The sequence below is a fragment of the Choloepus didactylus genome, chromosome 3 (assembly GCF_015220235.1).
Source record: "Choloepus didactylus isolate mChoDid1 chromosome 3, mChoDid1.pri, whole genome shotgun sequence".
NCBI lineage: Eukaryota > Metazoa > Chordata > Mammalia > Pilosa > Megalonychidae > Choloepus > Choloepus didactylus.
This window is the reverse complement of record NC_051309.1, coordinates 133147943-133164677: the sequence shown is the minus strand read 5'-3', so window position 1 is coordinate 133164677 and position 16735 is coordinate 133147943. Positions and strand designations below refer to the sequence as shown.

At 34.4% G+C, this 16735-nt stretch overlaps 1 protein-coding gene across 5 annotated transcripts in view; it reads left to right on the top strand.

Annotated features, from left to right (window-relative positions):
* BBS7 (Bardet-Biedl syndrome 7) overlaps positions 1-16735 on the top strand; it is a 90920-nt gene that overhangs the window by 19639 nt on the left and 54546 nt on the right. For 4 of the 5 annotated variants that reach the window (XM_037830574.1, XM_037830575.1, XM_037830573.1 and 1 more), the window contains exons 2-7: positions 2440-2505; positions 3745-3807; positions 5356-5531; positions 7641-7827; positions 9971-10043; positions 10456-10572. In XM_037830574.1, the coding sequence (XP_037686502.1) occupies positions 2440-2505; positions 3745-3807; positions 5356-5531; positions 7641-7827; positions 9971-10043; positions 10456-10572 (682 nt within the window). The remainder of the gene's footprint in view (positions 1-2439; positions 2506-3744; positions 3808-5355; positions 5532-7640; positions 7828-9970; positions 10044-10455; positions 10573-16735) is intronic. The other variant, XM_037830576.1, reaches the window with a different exon arrangement.

The following is a 16735-nucleotide window of genomic DNA, read 5'->3' as shown; positions in this document are numbered from 1 at the left end:
CATATGACAACATGGATGAACCTTGAAGATATAATGCTGAGCGAAATAAGCCAGGCACAAAAAGAGAAGTATTATATGCTACCACTAGTGTGAACATTGGAAAATGTAAAACAAATGGTTTATAATGTAGAATGTAGGGGTAGTAGTGATAGGCAGCAATTAAGGAAGGGGGAATGATAACCCAATTAGAATAGATAAGCTATCGAGGGTAAATGACTATGGTCTGTTAATTTCTGATGGGTCTGGTAGGAACAAGTTCACAGAAATGTTGTTATATTAGGTTATTTTCTGGGGGTAGAGTATGAACATGTTGGAAGTAAAGTAGTTATCTTAGGTTAGTTGTCTTTCTTACTCCCTTGTTATGGTTTGTTTGAAATGTTTTTTTATTGTATGTTTTCTTTAGATTTTTTTTTTAACATAGTTGACTTAAAAAAAAAAAGTTAATTAAAAAAAAAGAAAACAATGAAAAAAATATGCAGAGCTCCCTTGAGGAGCTGGTGGAGAATGCAGGGGTATTGAGCTTCCCCACCTCAATGATTGCTGATGTGCTCACAGACATAGGGGACTGGTGGTTTGATGGGCTGAGCACTCTACCACAGGACTTGCCCTTGGGAAGACTGTTGCTGCAAAGGAGAAGCTAGGCCTCCCTATAATCGTGCCTAAGAGCCTTTTCCCGAATGCCTCTTTGTTGCTCAGATGTGGCCCTCTCTCTAGCTAAGCCAACTTGCCCTCCCCCCTAAGTGGGATCAGACACCCAGGGAAGTGAATCTCCCTGGCAACGTGGAATATGACTCCCAGGAAGAAATGTAGACCCAGCATCTTGGGATGTAGAACATCTTCTTGACCAAAAGGGGGATATGACAGGAAATGAAATAAGCTACACTGGCAGAGAGATTACGAAAGGAGCCGAGAGTTCACTCTGGTGGGCACTCTTATGCACAATATAGACAACCCTTTTTAGTTTCTAGTGAATTGGAGTAGCTAGCAATAAATACCTGAAACTATCCAACTACAACCCAGAACCCATGAATCTTGAAGACGATTGTATAAAAATGTAGCTTATGAGGGGTGACAATGTGATTGGGAAAGCCATATGGACCACACTCTCTTTTGTCTAGTTTATGGATGGATGAGTAGAAAAATGAGGGAAGGAAAACAAACAGCAAAGGCACCTGGTGTTCTTTTTTACTTTAATTGCTCTTTTTCGCTTTAATTTTTATTCTTGTTATTTTTGTGTGTATGGTAATGAAAGTGTCAAGATTGATTTTGGTGATGAATGCAGAACTATGTAATGGTACTGTGAACAATTGAATGTATGCTTTGTTTTGTATGACTGCATGGTATATGAATATATCTCAATAAAATGAATTAAAAAAACAAAAAACAGAAAAAAGATAAAGCAAAATGACACAAAATACAAGTCAGTCAAAGATACATAATTCAAACTAGAGAGAAAAATAATACATTTTTGAAAAAAAAAAATTGAAACAACCTAAATGTCCAAAAAACAAGAAGGATTAAGTAATAGTAGTATTACTTGATTCACTTAATCTTTAAAATGATAATTAGGAAAGTCTTAGAAACATGTTGTGGTATTTAGTTAAAAGTTGTGAATAAAAACACCTTGAATAACCCAGTAGACTTTATTCTTGATGATAATTGTATAGCTATATAACTTTTATTGTGTCAGCATGTGACAGTGAAAACCTGGTGACTGATAAGCCCTTTAACCAGTGTATGGGCAGATGAGTAATTAAATAATGGCAAAATATATATAAATAATAGTGGGGGATAAGGGTATGGGATGGTTTGGGTGTTCTTTTTATTTCTTTAATTTTTTTTTATTTTTGATATTTTTTCTTTACTTTGGAGTAATGAAAATGCTCAAAAATTGACTATGGTGATGAATGCACAACTATATGATGATACTGTGTGCCACTGTTTGTATACTTTGGATGGATTATTGGATGGATTATATGGTGTCTGAGTATATCTCAATAAAATTGCATTTTAGAAAACAAACAAAAAACAAAATACAATAAAATAATAACTAATCTGTTTCCAAAGGCTGTTAATCACTATAAAAACTTTTCAACAGGTACTATGAGGCAGTAAAAGATGGGTTCTAGAAGTATTTTTTTCATGAAGCTCCTTACCAGTGACATCACATAGTTATTTTTGACTTGACAATGTTACAGGATAAATTTAACTATTTTTTGGTTGTTTCCTGTATTCTTACCTTTTTGACATATTTTCTAAAAAAATACGTTCATCACTGATAATAATAGTAATGTCATATCACCAATTAATTGTGGTACCAAAAAAATAAGGCTCACTCACTATGATCTGAATCTGATGGTTCTTTAAATCTCTGATGTAGTAACTTCAAATTACAGTGTATAAGAAAACATTCACTAGATGTTTGGTGTGTTTTCTTAGGTGGGAGTGACTTCTCAGAAGACCATGAAGCTACTTCCTGCCTCAAGACACAGAACTACACAAAAGGTAGAATTTCTCCTTACCTTTTTTTTTTTTTTTGACATGGGAGTAAAGAATATAATGTTGTCTGATATAATTTGTTGTCATTGTTTTGATTCTTGCCAGGCTTTGGCAATTTTACCTACTAATGTTTTGCAACATGAGCACAAAAATCAATGCAGTGAAAAAAGGCAAATACAGACTTAGTTTTAAATAGAATTAAAAAAAAAAAAAAAGAGCCATGGAACTGTACTATTCAAACAGTGAACCCTAAGTTAAACCACGGACTATGATTAATAGTACAATTATAACTATGTGCTTTCATCCACTGTAACAAATGTTCCACAGCAATGCAAAGTGTTAATAATAGGGTCGTATATGGGCATCCTGTATTTTATGCATGATTGTCCTATAAACCCACAACTTCTCTAATAAACAAAAATACTTAAAAAAAGGGTTAGTTTTATTACAAAAATATTTTTCACCTTAAGGTTTCCTGTAAGGGTCTTAGTGAACATGAAGGATCAAAGGACCGTAGTTTGACAATCCCTGTAATAGATTATTGTCTTACAAATTCTTACAATATTTTCATCTCAAAATAAATCATTGCCTATATCAAAGTCCATAAATCCCCTGGAAATGTATGCATAATTATTTGTGAATGTGCATTATTCTGGGGAGAAGGTCCACAGCTTTCATCAAATATGCAAAGGAATTTGTGATCTCCCAGAAAGTTAAGAATCAGTGGACTAAGAACATGCTTAGTACAATATCAATTATTTGATATTTGAGACTTATTTTATGGCCTAATATATGGTCAATTTTTTAATGTTCCTGTGTGCTTGAAAAGAACATTTATATTCTAATTCTTGGGATGGGTGTTTTATATATTATGTTAGATATTTTTTATTAAAGACTTCTAAAAATTATCAAGTAGTTCAGCTGCAACCTTATTTTGTAATCTGTTTTGAAAGATAATCTTAGGATATTCTTAGTTTCCAGTTAAGAGAAAAAAATTAACTCCCTGTAATTACTGACCACATTTTTTTGCACTCTTCTTTGTCTTCTCTTTTGGCTCTTTCTTCTGGCTTTTTCTTCTAAGAATCTTTGGAGATTTTTGGGAGGGGGGCATGGGAGAGTATTTTCCTAGGTTTTCTGGTCTCTACTTTTAAAGTAATCATTTCTATATTGACAGTCTTATTTTCCCCATTTACAATTAATAGGGCATAGTAATAGTAATTTTAGATTCTCTTCAATCTATTGCAGGTGGTTATTGGAGATCATGATGGGGTGGTTATGTGCTTTGGCATGAAGAAAGGAGAAGCAGTGGTAAGTGTGGCTTTTTTGATGGAGAAAAAGATTTTCTAAAAGAGAAATATACTACTTATTGAATACACTTAGGTTAAAATTTCCTAAAACACAGACAATGGAAAATGAATCATGAGTATCTGTCAGCAGGCAGCGCCAAGAGTCATTTGCGAGCTAATTGGAAGGTACCTTTGGCGGTCCATGGTGATGTATTAGTTTTCCACGCTATGTAACAAATTACCTCAAGCTTAGCAGTTTGAAACAACACACATTTGTTATCTTACAGTTTTTTTGGGTCAGGAGTCTAGCACACATTAGCTATATCCTTTGTTGAAGGTCTCACATATCTGCAGTGTATGTAGGGCTGCACTCCTTTCCAAAGCTAAAGGTCCTATTGCAACGCACTCAGTTGTTGGCAGAATTCACTGTCTTCCTATTTTAAGACATAGGTGTCCTTGCTTTCTTGCTGTCTATCAGCCAGGGGCTGCTGAAGTCCCCATAATTCCTTGCCATATGGTCCTCTCACAGCATGATAACTTATTTCTTCAGGGTCAGCAGGACTCTCTCCAGTCTAAGATGGAGTCTTAAACCAGCATAGTGCAATGTAAACACGGATGTGACTATCCCGTCAACTTTGCTCTCTACTGTAATGTAATCAAGGAATTGACTCTCCCATCATATTCACAGGTCAACATTTACAAGTGGTAGGCCTGAGACATGAACTCTGATATTCACTGTACCTTATATAGACATCACAAAAAGATGAAGCATGTAAAAATTACATGAAATCCTATGTTTCCCCTGTTAACATTGATTCATATAGCCTTCCAGATATTTTATTCTCTCTGTATAAAGTCATTGGGAGATGCAAAACTGGTGCCAGTATTGAAATGGAAAATAACAAGGAAGATATGAATGATGAGAATGTTGTTTCCAGTTAAATAACGAGATATGATGATTATAGTTATTATATTATATATTAATATTTTCAGTAAATTCTGTAGTTTTAAAATTTTTGCTACCATAATTTATAAAAATTGCAAAGAAACCAGGAGAGATTAGTTTTCATGAGATGATTAAAGTTGTATAAAAAATGTACATTGGACCTAGCTAAAAAATTTACTAATTGGACTTCTCTATAGACAGGAATATTGTTTAAATCAGTGCTTCTCAAACTCTTATGTATATAGGAACTACCTGGGGAATCTTGTTAAAATGCAGATTCTCATTTGGTAGATCCTGGGGTAGGGCCTGAGATTTTGCATTTTTAGTAAGTTAAGTGATGCCAATGCTGCTGCTTCGTGAACCATACTTTGAATTGCAAGTGCTTAGACGTTAATGATATCACTGAAATATGTATGGGAATAAATACCCCAAAGTTTGAAGATATTTAGCCAAAAAAAAAAAAAAACCCACTAAGATAAATAGATTTTTATCTTAAAGGTGTTTCTACATAATAGAATTGTAATATTTTGTAAGTTTAAAATAATAGTATTTTTTATGTTAAAGGAAATGCTAACAATAAGACAATTTGTGCACCTAAATTTTTCCCCACTGATTTTTTTTCAGGCAGTGTTCAAGACTTTACCAGGGCAGAAGATTGCAAGACTGGAATTAGGAGGGGTTCTTAACACACCTCAGGAGAAAATTTTTATTGCTGCAGGATCTGAGATTAGAGGCTTCACAAAGAGAGGAAAACAGTTCCTCTCTTTTGAAACAAACCTCACTGAAAGCATTAAAGCTATGTATGTTTATTGTTCTCTTTTTTAATTTTACATACCCAATTATGGTATTTTGGGTAGATCAGTATTGTATCTTATTAGACTTATTATATCTTAATAGACTTTCTGGGAAATAAAAATTGACTAAAGAAATTAAATTTGAACTAGAATCATTGCAAAATTGATTGTTTAAATGTTTTATTCACTTTAAGAACTTTGTAGTATTTATACATTCATGTTTGACTACTTGGTTCAGTTATTATTCATGATCAAGGCATAGAGAAAAAAGTGAAAAAAAAATCTTCAGATACTTAGGTTCCTATTCCTTGGCTGTCTCTGATAATTCTGGTTCTTAGGTAGCATCATTTTGTTAAAAGGCTAGCAATCAAAGTTGGTGACTACCAATTGGGTATAATTTCAGGTAAATCAGATATATGAAAAATAACTCTTTCAAAGGCTTCTTGATATGTGAAATTTTGCAATTAAAATTTTAGTTCTTGAATCATGGGGGCTGGATTAAAGTTCATCTGATCTATTTCTTAAACTGCTAATTTGAGAATCCCCTGGAGAGATTTAAAAAAAAAAGGATTCCTTGCCCTCCCCACCCCCTATACCTACCTGCCAAATCAGAATAAACAGGAGTAGGTTAAAAAAAAAGAAAGTTCTTTATTTGAATCTCATGCAGCAAAATTGTACAAACAGCCAGACCTGGGTTTCGAAATCAGTCCAAAATTCAGTATAATGCACAGATGTCCACATGTCTCCTTAGTGCCAAGGATGGCTGGAAAACTTTGGTTTATGAGATTAAATAAGAATGGAACAGTGGCAGGTGGAAGTAATTTCAGTGGTTCAGCAGAAATGTAACATGTTTGAAATGCTTTTGTAGGTACTTATGGCCAGTAATAATTGTGAAATACTAAAATCAATGTTGGTTTTAGAATTCAAGTTGTATTGTATTTATTATTATCATACCTCTATTCAGAGAGGTATGTGAGTAGTTGTGAGGAAGATAAAGAGTTTCTCAGCTAATAAGTCTCTTAATTAGTTTCTTAAATGCTTTTGCAGAGGTTGACAGAGGTGGGATGGAAAGGTTTTTTCATTCCTTTTTTAAATGTTTATTATCTCAGTCCCCACAATGATAAGGTTTTGTTAAGGAAACAAAGGTTATAACATGAAAATATTCAATAAGGAACTTACCATTTAAAAAATTGGCCACATCATTCCCTGCTTGATGCTGCCATCTGTTCCCACTTTTGTCAACCACAGTGATTGCCAAATTGTACTTCTGCCAATATAATGCATATGTTTTCCAGATTGATTTCAAAATGTAATTGAATATCTTGAAAGAGATGTAGGCTATAAGGTTGATAAAAATGATATTAAAGAGGACTATTGGAATTATATGCAGAGTCACAAAGTGAGTCCACTTAAATAATAATTGAAGAGAAAATCAATGAGGATCACTATCAGATCAGCTCTTCAGGAATAATTTTAGTATCAGAAAATTTTGAAGATACCCAGGGATTGAGAAATGGATGAAGCCTTCAAATAAAAGCAATCTAGAAGTGAAAGATGGATTACACTAGTATATAATATTTTGTAAAAAAAATTTTTAACTCCCCCAAGTGAAAATTTGATTCAGTCTGAGAATTAGAACATACTTGTGAATTGCTTAAATGTTGTTAAATATAATTTGAAATGAACTTTCATTTTTTTTCAAGACAAAGCTCTAATCACACCATTTATCCTTCAGTTTAAAGTAGATTCACTTCAAATAGCCTATTTCAGCAATATAATCTGGTAGTAAGAAAGGTAGTAAGAAATACATGTAAATCACCTAAGACACATTCAAGAAAAGTTATTTTTGACATATTCATTGTCTTCACTTATAGAAAACTAAATTTTCATCTGTGTCCTTGTTTTCAGTTTTTCTGACCTCAGTTTTTATTGAAAAGTTTGAGGGCTTAAGATACCTCCTTTACAGCCTTCAAGTTTGAGATGGTATTATATTGAAAAGACTAGAAATTAAGTGGGAAAATGAAAAAAAAATTTATTCTTTGGTCTGTGCTAAAATGAAAGTAAACTTGTTTTTAAATATATGGATATCTTAGATTTCTATTTTAATGTTCTCAGGCACATTTCTGGCTCAGACCTCTTTCTCAGTGCAAGTTACATCTATAACCATTATTGTGACTGCAAAGATCAGCATTATTATCTTTCTGGAGACAAAATCAATGACGTCATCTGCCTTCCAGTGGAAAGTGTACCTCGTATTACACCAGTATTGGCCTGCCAGGATAGAGTGCTCAGAGTTCTACAGGTGCTGTTATTTGCATTTTTATAATTTTGCACAGTTTACATAAATAAATACTGAACGCTGTGTACTTGAGATAAATTAATAATCATTACTACTTTAAATTTTCTACATAAAATTATGTCTGGGAAATGTTTTTTTAATATTTTAATTGATAATTTTTTTTTTTGTACTATAGTCAAATGTGTTGAGATCTTTGGCCAGTTTTTGGAGAGGCATATAAGGAAGAAAAGATACTTTTCCCCCACCTACAATTTCTGAGTTGCTTCAGAATGGGGTCTCTTCTCTCCAGAGAACCTTTCTCAGCTTTTCTCTTATTGTCTTCTTCCTCTATTACTCTCCCCGCCCCCAAATCTAATTAAAGGAGGAAATTGACTTGAGAAGAGGTTGTTAGGATTAAACAAGGGATGGTTGAGATCAGAATTATATCATTTGATTTTATCCAGCATTCATGACATTTTGTGGAAAAAGATAAGCACCTAGTATTTCTGGATAGATAAATGAATGTTAGAGAAAAGGGAAAAATCACTTTGGTGTCTTTATGTTTCTTTTAAAAGCCATGATTGGTTAAAGCAACTGCTTAAGGTCATTCTTATTAGTAATAGTAATAAAATAACCTCTATCTCTACTTGAAAGAAGCTTTCAATAAAATATACACCCACGCATATACATGGGAGCACACACACACACACTATAGAACCATTAAATAAAGTGTAAATGTAAATAACATATAATAGGTTAATTGGATGAGTAACTTAGGCTCATGATAGTTGCCACAGTTGAATGAAGTTTAGCTATAGGTTGCATGTCCCCAAAGGCTGTCTCAATTTTTGGGATTTCACAGCAATATGGACATTTTTTGGCATCAGCCTTTTTGTAGAGTGAAAAATCCAGTGAGTCTATGAGTTATTTTTCTATGGAGAGTCAAAGTGATATTCAAGGATCATTCTAGAGAAATGAATGATTAGTTTGACTCCTAGCTTAAGATTTTAAATATTGTTTCAACAGTGCTTTTAACAAGAGCTGGCTAGTATTCAATTAGAAATTGATCTGGCTGAACTCTGGGATTCTGCTTTAACAAGAGATCTGTATACTTTTATATGGTTATTATTAAAAAAAAATCGCTAAGTATTTGTGGAAAGTAAGAAGTTGAAGTCTTTTCCTCTTCCCAACACTCCTTCCCAACCCCTATTTGCCTTGGTAGGCAATCCGTTACACCAAAGGTAGCTTCTGTTAACAGTTTGCTGTGTATCCTTTTGTGTTTTATGCAGTTATATGTATAAATCTTTAAAATGATATTTTAAACAAAAGATGAAGCATATCATTCTCTCATATATACATTTAATTTTTTAACAATAATAGTGTTGTACTGTATATATATAATAATCTTGCAAATGTTTTTCATTGAGTGATATATCATGGATATTATCCATGTTAGTATAAGTACTTCTACCTCATTATTTTCTGCTTAATTCTGTAAGAAGTATATTCTGCTTCACAGATACACAAATGATACACACTAAATGACAAGTATTGCAAGTAGCAAAATTGAGAAATGACAAAAGAATCTAACTTGTTTTCTTATCTAAATAGCATGTCTTTCTGCCTCTAACTGGGAGTTTTATTTTAAAATTGCATTGTTTCAGGGGTTTTTTGTTTGTTTTATTGTTTATTTTTTTTAATTAGAGAAGTTGTAGGTTTACAGAAAAATCATACATAAAACACAGAATTCCCATTACCATCCTGTTATTAATACCTTGCTTAATGTGGTACATTTGTTACAATTGATGAAAGAACATTTTTATAATTGTACTGTTAACTATAGTCCATGGTTTACATCAGGGTTTACATCACTATTTGTGTTGTACAGTCCTATGGTTTGTTGTTTTTTTAAATTTTTATTCAAGTAACATATACAACCTAAATTTTCCCCTTTTAACCACATTCAAATATATAACTCAGTACTATTAATTATATTCACAGTGTTGTGCTACCATTACCACCATCCATTACCAAAGCTTTTCCATGAAGCCAAATAGAAACACTGTATAATTTAAGCATTAACTCCCCAATCCCTACCCTCACCCTGGTCTCAGGTAACCTATATTCCAGTTTCTGTTTCAGTTTGAAAATATTTGCTCTCCCTTAGGGATCCGATGTGATGTATGAAGTTGAAGTTCCTGGCCCACCTACTGTCTTAGCACTTCACAACGGGAATGGTGGTAATCGGGATTTCATTTTTAACGATCAGATAAGGAAATGCGTTGTGTTATTTGTCTAGATATTTTAGGTTCTTAATAGCTATGTGCTTATTAAAAATATTAAGTGAAAATGGGAAATTGTAGAAAGAAAATGAACTGGAATTGCGACAATTCTCTTCTGAGAACTTGCGAGTAACTAACGGTAATGAATTATGAACTTTTAGTTTTTGGTTTCCTCATCTTAAAATTAGGTAGTCTTGTCTCCTATAGCTGTAAAATTCTATGAACATATAGCCTTCTTAAGTTTCCTGTCTTTTTATAATAAAAAGATGGTTTTTACATGAAAATCAAAATATATGAAAATACTTTATTTGAAAGAGATGTTACAAGTTTGTGGGATAAATATAATATGTTAATTTTAATTATAACTTAGGTGATTCTGGAGAAGACCTTTTGTTTGGAACATCAGACGGAAAACTTGGACTTGTTCAGATCAGTACATCCAAACCAATGCACAAGTGGGAAATTCGAAATGAGAAAAAGAGGGGAGGTATATTTTTGATGCCATTCAGATTCTGAAATCTCAGTAATTATTAAATAAAATACCCTGGTTCATGTAATTCATACTGTTTTATTAATTCATGTTATATAGCAATCATTTAGCAATGCCCAGAGCCATCTCAGAATTATTTGTTTAACAAGTTTATCATACTATTAGCACAATTTTTTTTGAAATAAGAAATGCTAATAAAGGTAGTTGGGGATAGATAGACTTTTATAGGTTAATGTCCTGCTAAAATATCATTCTATGCTAAAATCAGTTTTTAATTATCTGGGATAGAGAATTAGAATCTGGGAGTATTTGATATGAGGCAATAAAGAAATGCAGTTTGTTAGGGAGCATTCCTGTTTTCTAAGGAATTTATACCTTTCTAAGGAAGGGAAAGTTAATTTATTAATGTAGGCGGTGAGATGGCTATAGGTATAGGATGTTTATTCATATGTTCATTTATCCCTTCAAGAAATACTTGTTACGGAGACAGGATAAACAAATAAGATAGCTTCAGCTAGTCATCTAAAGAAAATACAAGGCAAGGTATTAGAGAGTATTGGTGGGAGGGGGAGGGCTACTTTTAGACTGGGTGGTCAAGGGAGGCCTTCTAGAAAAGGTGAAATTTTAACTGAGTTCTAAATAATAAGAAAAAGCCAGCAGTATGAAGGTTTGGGATCCAAGAAGAGAAAAGAAATAAGTGCTTAGGATTTGAGGCAGAAGTAAACTTGACTCGTTTGAGGACAGTGGAAAGACCGTTGTGGCTAAATGCATTAGCATGGTATGAGATGAAGGTGTAGGGTAGGGCCAACTCATGTAGGTCTTTGTAAACCTTGTAAAAGAGTTTGAATTTGAATCTAAGTGCAGTGGGAAAACAGAGAATTTTAAGTAAGGGTGTGACATGATCTGATTTATTCAAAACAAAACACTCCATGGAGAATGGATTTTGGCAAAAACAGGTCAAAAGTGGAACCATGGAGCTCAGTTAGGAAGTTATTGTTCAAGTTATTATAATTTATCCTTGTGCAGGCTAGATATATGTGTAGCCTGGCTAGACAAAAATAAGTTGGGCATGGAAAGGAAACAGTTTCAGTATATGTTTTAGAAGTAGAGTTGATAGGATTTGCTAATAGGGTTGTTTTTTTTTTTTTTTTTTTTTTTAATAATAATTTTATTGAGATATATTCACATACCACGCAGTCATACAAAACAAATCGTACTTTCGATTGTTTACAGTACCATTACATAGTTGTACATTCATCACCTAAATCAATCCCTGACACCTTCATTAGCACACACACAAAAATAACAAGAATAATAATTAGAGTGAAAAAGAGCAATTGAAGTAAAAAAGAACACTGGGTACCTTTGTCTGTTTGTTTCCTTCCCCTATTTTTCTACACATCCATCCATAAACTAGACAAAGTGGAGTGTGGTCCTTATGGCTTTCCCAATCCCATTGTCACCCCTCATAAGCTACATTTTTATACAACTGTCTTCGAGATTCATGGGTTCTGGGTTGTAGTTTGATAGTTTCAGGTATCCACCACCAGCTACCCCAATTCTTTAGAACCTAAAAAGGGTTGTCTAAAGTGTGCGTAACCAGAGTGACCTCTCGGCTCGTTTTGGAATCTCCCTGCCACTGAAGCTTATTTCATTTCCTTTCACATCCCCCTTTTGGTCAAGATGTTCTCCGTCTCACGATGCCGGGTCTACATTCCTCCCCGGGAGTCATATTCCACGTTGCCAGGGAGATTCACTCCCCTGGGTGTCTGATCCCACGTAGGGGGGAGGGCAGCGATTTCACCTTTCAAGTTGGCTTAGCCAGAGAGAGAGGGCCACATCTGAGCAACAAAGAGGCATTCGGGAGGAGACTCTTAGGCACAAATATAGGGAGGCCTAGCCTCTCCTTTGCAGCAACCGTCTTCCCAAGGGTCAAACTTATGGTAGAGGGCTCAACCCATCAAACCACCAGTCCCCTATGTCTGTGGTCATGTTAGCAACCATGGAGGTGGTGTAGGCGAATACCCCTGCACTCTCCACAGGCTCCTCAAGGGGGCACTACATCTTTTTTTTTTCCTTGTTTTTCTTTCTTTTTTTTTTTTTTTAACTTTCCCTTCTTTTTTAAATCAACTGTATGAAAAAAAAAGTTAAAAAGAAAACAAACATACAATAAAAGAACATTTCAAAGAGACCATAACAAGGGAGTAAGAAAAAGACAACTAACCTAAGATAACTGCTTAACTTCCAACATGTTCCTACTTTACCCCAAGAAAGTTACATAATATAGCAACATTTCTGTGAACTTGTTCCTACTATATCCATCAGAAATTAACAGACCATAGTCATTTCTGGGCATCCCCAGAACGTTAAATAGCTTATCTGTTCTTCTTGGATTATTGTTCCCCCTTCCTTAATTGCTCTCTACTGCTAGTTCCCCTACATTCTACATTATAAACCATTTGTTTTACATTTTCAAAGTTCACATTAGTGGTAGCATATAATATTTCTCTTTTTGTGCCTGGCTTATTTCGCTCAGCATTATGTCTTCAAGGTTCATCCATGTTGTCATATGTTTCACGAGATCGTTCCTTCTTACTGCCGCGTAGTATTCCATCGTGTGTATATACCACATTTTATTTATCCACTCATCTGTTGAAGGACATTTGGGTTGTTTCCATCTCTTGGCAATTGTGAATAATGCTGCTATGAACATTGGCGTGCAGATACCTGTTCGTGTCACTGCTTTCCGATCTTCCGGGTATATACCGAGAAGTGCAGTTGCTGGATCGAATGGTAGCTCTATATCTAGTTTTCTAAGGAACTGCCAGACTGACTTCCAGAGTGGCTGAACGATTATACAGTCCCACCAACAATGAATAAGAGTTCCAATTTCTCCACATCCCCTCCAGCATTTGTAGTTTCCTGTTTGTTTAATGGCAGCCATTCTAACTGGTGTTAGATGGTATCTCATTGTGGTCTTAATTTGCATCTCTCTAATAGCTAGTGAAGCTGAACATTTTTTCATGTGTTTCTTGGCCATTTGTATTTCCTCTTCAGAGAACTGTCTTTTCATATCTTTTGCCCATTTTATAATTGGGCTGTCTGTACTATTGTCATTGAGTTGTAGGATTTCTTTGTATATGCAAGATATCAGTCTTTTGTCAGATACATGGTTTCCAAAAATTTTTTCCTATTGAGTTGGCTGCCTCTTTACCTTTTTGAGAAATTCCTTTGAGGTGCAGAAACTTCTAAGCTTGAGGAGTTCCCATTTATCTACTTTCTCTTTTGTTGCTTGTGCTTTGGGTGTAAAGTCTAGGAAGTGGCCGCCTAATACAAGGTCTTGAAGATGTTTTCCTACATTATCTTCTAGGAGTTTTATGGTACTTTTTTTACATTGAGATCTTTGGTCCATTTTGAGTTAATTTTTGTGTAGGGGGTGAGGTAGGGGTCCTCTTTCATTCTTTTGGATATGGATATCCAACTCTCCCAGCCCCATTTGTTGAAAAGACCATTATGGCTCAGTTCAGTGACTTTGGGGGCCTTATCAAAGATCAGTCGGCCATAGATCTGAGGGTCTATCTCTGAATTCTCAGTTCGATTCCATTGATCTATATGTCTATCTTTGTGCCAGTACCATGCTGTTTTGGCAACTGTGGCTTTATAATAAGCTTCAAAGTCAGGGAGTGTAAGTCCTCCCACTTCGTTTTTCTTTTTTAGAGTGTCTTTAGCAATTCGAGGCATCTTCCCTTTCCAAATAAATTTGATAACTAGCTTTTCCAAGTCTGCAAAGTAGGTTGTTGGAATTTTGATTGGGATTGCATTGAATCTGTAGATGAGTTTGGGTAGAATTGACATCTTAATGACATTTAGTCTTCCTATCCATGAACATGGAATATTTTTCCATCTTTTAAGGTCCCCTTCTATTCTTTTAGTAGAGTTATGTAGTTTTCTTTGTATAGGTCTTTTACATCTTTGGTTAAGTTTATTCCTAGGTACTTGATTTTTTTAGTTGCTATTGAAAATGGTATCTTTTTCTTGAGTGTCTCTTCAGTTTGTTCATTTCTAGCATATAGAAACATTACTGACTTATGTGCATTAATCTTGTATCCCGCTACTTTGCTAAATTTGTTTATTAGCTCTAGAAGCTGTATCGTTGATTTCTCAGGGTTTTCTAGATATAAGATCATATCATCTGCAAACAATGACAGTTTTACTTCTTCTTTTCCAATTTGGATGCCTTTTATTTCTTTGTCTTGCCGGATTGCCCTGGCTAGCACTTCCAGCACAATGTTGAATAACAGTGGTGACAGCGAGCATCCTTGTCTTGTTCCTGATCTTAGAGGGAAGGCTTTCAGTCTCTCACCATTGAGTACTATGCTGGCTGTGGGTTTTTCATATATGCTCTTTATCATGTTGAGGAAGTTTCCTTCAATTCCTACCTTTTGAATTGTTTTTATCAAAAAGGGATGTTGGATTTTGTCAAATGCTTTTTCAGCATCTATTGAGATGATCAATTGATTTTTCCCTTTTGACTTGTTAATGTGTTGTAATACATTGATTGTTTTTCTTATGTTGAAACATCCTTGCATGCCTGGAATGAACCCCACTTGGTCATGGTGTATGATTTTTTTAATGTGTCTTTGGATTCGATTTGCAAGTATTTTGTTGAGGATTTTTGCATCTATATTCATTAGGGAGATTGGCCGGTAGTTTTCCTTTTTTGTAGCATCTTTGCCTGGTTTTGGTATTAGATTGATGTTAGCTTCATAAAATGAGTTAGGTAGTGTTCCATTTTCTTCAATGTTTTGAAAGAGTTTGAGTAAGATTGGTGTCAGTTCTTTCTGGAAAGTTTGGTAGAATTCCCCTGTGAAGCCATCTGGCCCTGGGCATTTATTTGTGGGAAGCTTTTTGATGACTGATTGGATCTCTTTGCTTGTGATGGGTTGGTTGAGGTCTTCTATTTCTTCTCTGGTCAATCTAGGTTGTTCATATGTTTCCAGGAAATTGTCCATTTCTTCTACATTATCCATTTTGTTGCCATACAGTTGTTCATAATATCCTCTTATAATTTTTTTAATTTCTTCAGGATCTGCAGTTATGTCACCTTTTTCATTCATTATTTTGTTTATATGGGTCTTCTCTCTTTTTGATTTTGTCAGTCTAGCTAGGGGCTTGTCAATCTTGTTGATCTTCTCAAAGAACCAATTTTTGGTGATATTTATCCTCTCTATTGTTTTTTTGTTCTCTATGTCATTTATTTCTGCTTTAATCCTTGTTATTTCTTTTCTTCTACTTTGTTTAGAATTGGTTTGCTGTTCATTTTCTAGCTTCTTCAGTTGATCCATTAGTTCTTTGATTTTGGCTCTTTCTTCCTTTTTAATATATGCGTTTAGTGCTATAAATTTCCCCCTTAGCACTGCTTTTGCTGCATCCCATAGGTTTTGGTATGTTGTGTTCTCATTTTCATTTGTTTCTATATATTTAGCAATTTCTCTTGCTATTTCTTCTTTAACCCACTGATTGTTTAGGAGTGTGTTGTTTAACCTCCAGGTATTTGTGAATTTTCTAAGTCTCTGATGGTTATTGACTTCTAATTGTATTCCATTGTGGTCAGAGAATGTGTTTTGAATAATTTCAATCTTTTTAAATTTATTGAGGCTTGTTTTATGTCCCAGCATATGATCTATTCTGGAGAAAGTTCCGTGAGCACTAGAAAAGTAGGTGTATCCTGGTGATTTGGGATGTAATGTCCTGTATATGTCTGTTAAATCTAATTCATTTATCAGATTGTTTAGGTTTTCAGTTTCCTTATTGGTCTTCTGTCTGGTTGATCTATCTATAGGAGAGAGTGATGTGTTGAAGTCTCCCACAATTATTGTGGAAACATCAATTGCTTCCTTTAGTTTTGCCAGTGTTTCTCTCATGTATTTTGTGGCACTTTGATTGGGTGCATAGACATTTACGATTGTTATTTCTTCTTGCTGAATTGCCCCTTTTATTAGTATGTAGTGGCCTTCTTTGTCTCTCAAAACATCCCTGCATTTGAAGTCTATTTTATCTGAGATTAATATTGCTACACCTGCTTTCTTTTGGCTGTAGCTTGCATGAAATATTTTTTTCCATCCTTTCACTTTCAGTTTCTTTGTGTCCCTGTGTCTAA